This window comes from Etheostoma spectabile, chromosome 5 (assembly GCF_008692095.1).
Source record: "Etheostoma spectabile isolate EspeVRDwgs_2016 chromosome 5, UIUC_Espe_1.0, whole genome shotgun sequence".
Lineage (NCBI taxonomy): Eukaryota > Metazoa > Chordata > Actinopteri > Perciformes > Percidae > Etheostoma > Etheostoma spectabile.
Window position 1 is genome coordinate 2,789,835 of NC_045737.1, and position 4,764 is coordinate 2,794,598.

At 40.9% G+C, this 4,764-nt stretch overlaps 1 protein-coding gene across 1 annotated transcript in view; it reads right to left on the reverse strand.

Moving 5' to 3' along the window:
• The window catches only part of arrdc1a (arrestin domain containing 1a), a 20,351-nt gene that overhangs the window by 5,082 nt on the left and 10,505 nt on the right, over positions 1–4,764 (reverse strand). Inside the window, exons 4-5 of the mRNA XM_032516438.1 lie at positions 1,535–1,689; positions 738–920 (exon numbers count right to left, since the gene is read on the reverse strand). Coding sequence (XP_032372329.1) covers positions 738–920; positions 1,535–1,689 — 338 coding nt within the window. The remainder of the gene's footprint in view (positions 1–737; positions 921–1,534; positions 1,690–4,764) is intronic.

Below are 4,764 nucleotides of genomic sequence, written 5' to 3' on the forward strand. Positions count from 1 at the left end.
CAAAATTAAACCATATCCATATAACAACATTGCAGCGGATGCAAGGACATTATGTGCGTCCTAGAGGGAAAATATTACTCGTGCCCTAGAGCCCTGTGAGCTAACAGAAGCTAACTAGCACCGCCACCGACTAGCACTGCTCGCTGCTGTTGTCTGAGTAACAAGACAGACCGTATGAGAACCGCCGCAGTCGATGTGAACGCAGCCTTAAAGCCAATTTATGCTTGTGCAATAAATCTACGCCAAGGGTAGGTACGTTGACATACAGACCCTTCGCCGGAGCCTAACGTGCACATCACAGCAACGCCAAACCCAACAACTGTGATTGGTCCGCTTGGCCGTGGCTTGGAAACGTCGCATTTCCTCTAATTTATTTCCGGGTTTTCTATCTCCCTTAACATGAAATCAAGGAGAGGGTTAACTTTTCCTGCTACAGATTTCCCACCGTGATCATAAAGCACCAGAGAGACACTTTGTTTCTCTCACTATGACTCTAGAGTTGCTTCTAGCTTTAAAGCTAATCACATCGCTCTCTCTACCACAAAATCACCATACACACACACACCGGCCCAGATATTGTTTTGAAGAAAACAACGCAGACACCAACGCACGTATGAACTTCAGGCAACTTCCATAGGCTATGGCGTAAGCATTCCGTAGAGCCTCAGCAGAAGGTTCAATCCCTTAAACCTGAACATAACCGGCTTTTTGCAGGTTTAGTCAGAAAAATAGTTTACCTGCATCAGGCTGGCCGCCATGTTGCCTGTGGTCTTTCCAGACTGGTTGTGGATGTTGGTCAACACCTGGATGATCTGGCCTGGTGTGTAACCCTTCATGTCGGTCTGGGCCTTCATGACCACTGTGCCAGTTTTCATCAGCATGTAGGTGAACTGCTGTGTCACTGCAGATGAACAGCTTCCCTGCATGAGAAGGGCAGTGAAATAACAAATGATTTATCAAGACTGACATTGAAACACGTTGGTTAAAAGAGCATTTAAATATACTTATTTGTTATTAGTTAACCATAGTCACCATAAATACTCTAGAGTTTAAAATTACAACCCAAAGAAAGCGGAAGGTAATGGACATCCAAAAACTGACATCCAAAAAGAGTGACGGAATTTCAGGCAAAATGAGGGCAACCCAGGAAGTAGAACGTTGTGGACTATAAGTTAGCTGACAAGACGGATAGATATCAGTTTCATTGTGCCATTCACCCTGACACAATGGGGTCCGTCCACCAGAAAATCTAATATACACTCAACAATACCAGGGCTCACCCAACGTATGTGACGACCCACACTATAGACGGAGGCACACAGAAGTGCTGAGCAGATGGATAAACGTCTTGTTTAGACTCACAGATTTTACATTTCTCTTGATGTAGGAAGTGACAACAAGAAACAATGTTGATGGTGTGTTTTTTGAACTCTAAAGACCGAAATCAGCCTTGTACATGTCTAGCCAGTCGAGGATTGAACGTGCGCACACGCACAAGCACACGCACACACACACACGCAAAATCGTGTCTCACCCATATGTCTGGCACTTCATTCAGGTTTAGGAGGCTTAGCAGGTAGAAAGGTTTCTCTGTGTTGTAGTCCTTGGCAAATCGTGGCGTGTCAATGAAAGCTCTCACTCTGTAAATGATCCTACCATAGTTGCCTTCAAAAGATGTCGGAGCAGAGGCTGTGGAAAAGAAGTCAAATATGTATTATAGCAACTACAGACAAATACTTTGTAATACAAGAGTTATTGTACAGTTTTCCTATGCCTTTTTATCTATTTGACTGGATTTTAAGACTTGCATGACTAAAAAGTTAGTATAATTAGTGTGCAACAGAATTATGGCATTTGACCAAGTTATATCGTAGAAGATAATTACTGCTCACAATGTATACTACTGGCACAGACGTTCCTATTCCATAACCTTTCAAAACCTGACAAATGACCTGACCTTTTCATGCAAACAACACTTGGAAAGAAGTGCTTACAGTGGTGTCCACAGTCTTGGACCCTACACGATCAAATAAAAAGAAAACTGTCAAAGCAATAATCTTTTTTGCAATTAACTACTTCTTTTTTTAACACACAAAACATACAACTTGTCCACGTCATCGCCACCCACCCAGACAAAAATCAAGAAAAGATAATAGTAACTACAATATTTAAGACCATTCAACAATTAGTAACAAAAACACACACACACACACACACACACACACACACACACACACACACACACACACACACACAACACAACACAACACACACACACACACACACACACACACACACACACACACACACACACACAAAAGAGTGTCCTGATACAACTGCAGTGAAAGCACACACACAGATGTTTCAAACGACAGATTTAGATTCACAGCTAAATGACCGGTTGGGTTGCTTTCGAGTTTCTATGGTGTTCCTCGTCACACTGCGGAGAAGGCTTTACCTGGGAAAATTACCTCCAGTAGTGAGTGAGTGGCCTTACAAGGGCTAAACAAAGACTGGCTGTGTCTTTCAGTGCCCATCATAATCAATCTCTAGACACAAAGTGAGTGACAAGGTGTACTGTTCTCCAAGATTTATGAATGTTCCAAAAAAACGCCAACCAGTTTACAAAATGATTTAATAGTTTGTGTATACAAACTGAAAGTGTGCAGGGTTGTTAAATTGTCATTAAGGACATCACAACTTTCTAATCTCATTACCATAAGACACAGAAATGTTTTCTCATGATCAGACTTAACTTTTTCACCATCTTAAACCAGTTTTGAGATAAATGAGTCATTGAGTCATACTCAATTGTCTGCGTATCTTGGGATGACAAACTCGTGTTTCTTGTATTGTTCTGTAGGAGTCAAACATTTGCTGACGTCACCAGGGAGTGCTCTCACAGATTGCAATGTAATGCGTAAGTGGAACAAACTGACAGCTGCTGACATTCCTCTGTACACTGTATCAGGTGGCGGGTAGGGGTGGTGGCAGATACAAATGTTGATGATCTACTTTGGAACATTTTCAAGTCTTTAGGGCTGCAACCAACTAGTTAATTTCAAAGTTGATTATTCCGTCAATTATTTTCTCGAATAATTGATTAGTTGCTTGGTCTATAAAATGGCAGAAAAATGGTAAAAAATGTGGATCAGTGTTTCCCGAAGCCCAAGATGACGTTCGAAAGATGTCTCGTTTTGTCCACAACTCAAAGATATTCAGTTTACGGTCATAGTGCAGTGAAGAAACTAGAAAAGAGTCACATTTAACAAGCTGGAATCAGAAAAGTGTGGCTTTGTTTTTTAAATTAAAAAAATGACTTAAAACGCTTAATCAATTTAAATAGTTGCCAATTAATTAAAAAGTAATTCTTAGCCTCCAAAATAATAAAGATCCAGTCTGTGAAATTGTCACCAAGTGCTACCATCCAGCACTTCTAGTTAAAGTAGTAACACTTGAGACATGGGCAATCACAAGATGAGGTGCTTTAGGAAGATTCTTCCATGTAAAAACTAGGGCTGGATGAAAATTAATGATTCTCCAAATAAAATATCTTTGAGTGATTGCCTATCAATTCATAAAATCCTAAAATCAACTTTTAAAAATCTTTTTGGGAGTCAGTTCTTAATGTAAACATAAACCTGGTATATTAAAAAAACATATCTGAGGGTTGCTGCCTTTTTGTACAATTTACAGCATACGTTCTCCAAGAATCTCTTGTAAAGCCGAGCACAAAGAAGAAACAAGAAGAAGAAGAAGAAACAAACGGCAGGAGGATCAGCCAGGTTGTTGTATCTTATCTTGTATTCGGAGGTCAAACTACAGGAGCGCACCTCAAAAACAACCACTGCACAGGAATAATTACTACAGGAAGTACAGTGTCAAAGTTGGAGCAGGAAGTGTCTGCAAACTGTGACAGCTGATTATAAACCTGTTTTTCCAAATACTTTCAATTCAGCAACAGCACTCTGCAGATGTGAACCCATGAATCCAAACATTCCCTATAGTGCATCTACCAGCACAACGTACAGGGGTTTTCCCATATAAAGGCTTAGGCGCAGCACCCAAGCTGTTGTGTAAGCTGAATGAATGTAAAATCCATGTGAGCATCAAAACTATCCAAATGGCTTTTCTTAGATCAAATTTATTTATTATCTGCTCTGGCTTTCAAAAGTTTTAGACACAGATATAGTAATAACAAAAGGTAAAAAATGATGTGTAATTGCATGTGTTGGAATTATTTGAAAAAACGTCACATTTTCTTGAGAGGACGGCGATTTTGTTTATTTTTTTTTGTTTCCCTGTCCTTTAACACCCTGTAACATGATGTATGTTATTGTATAGTCTGTGTTGATTGTATCCCTCAGGTTGCCATGGGAGAAAGGGGCGGGGCGGAGAGCCCCAGGAAGAAAGAGAGGACTGTTAATGAAGTATTTGGCTGGTGTTCCACTGAATGCTTTGTGTGCGTTCAGTTCTCCTATAAAACCTAGTTAGGCAAGCTGTTTATAACAGGGGCAGCACTACTAAATCCCGGGACCCTTGGTCTATTTTGGGACTGCCTGCCAGCAGCGTTAAAACTGCCCACTCCCGCGAGATTTGTGTTGTGTCCTGCGGGAAGCCAACCCCAATGCAAACCTCTACCTACAGCCACAATCAGAGAGAACGGGTACTGTGACCATGGTTATAAACTTGCTCTGTTAAGCCTGAAGGCTTTCTTCTTCAGGCTCTGTGTATGTTCTCATAAAAGGGGTTGCTTAACACACG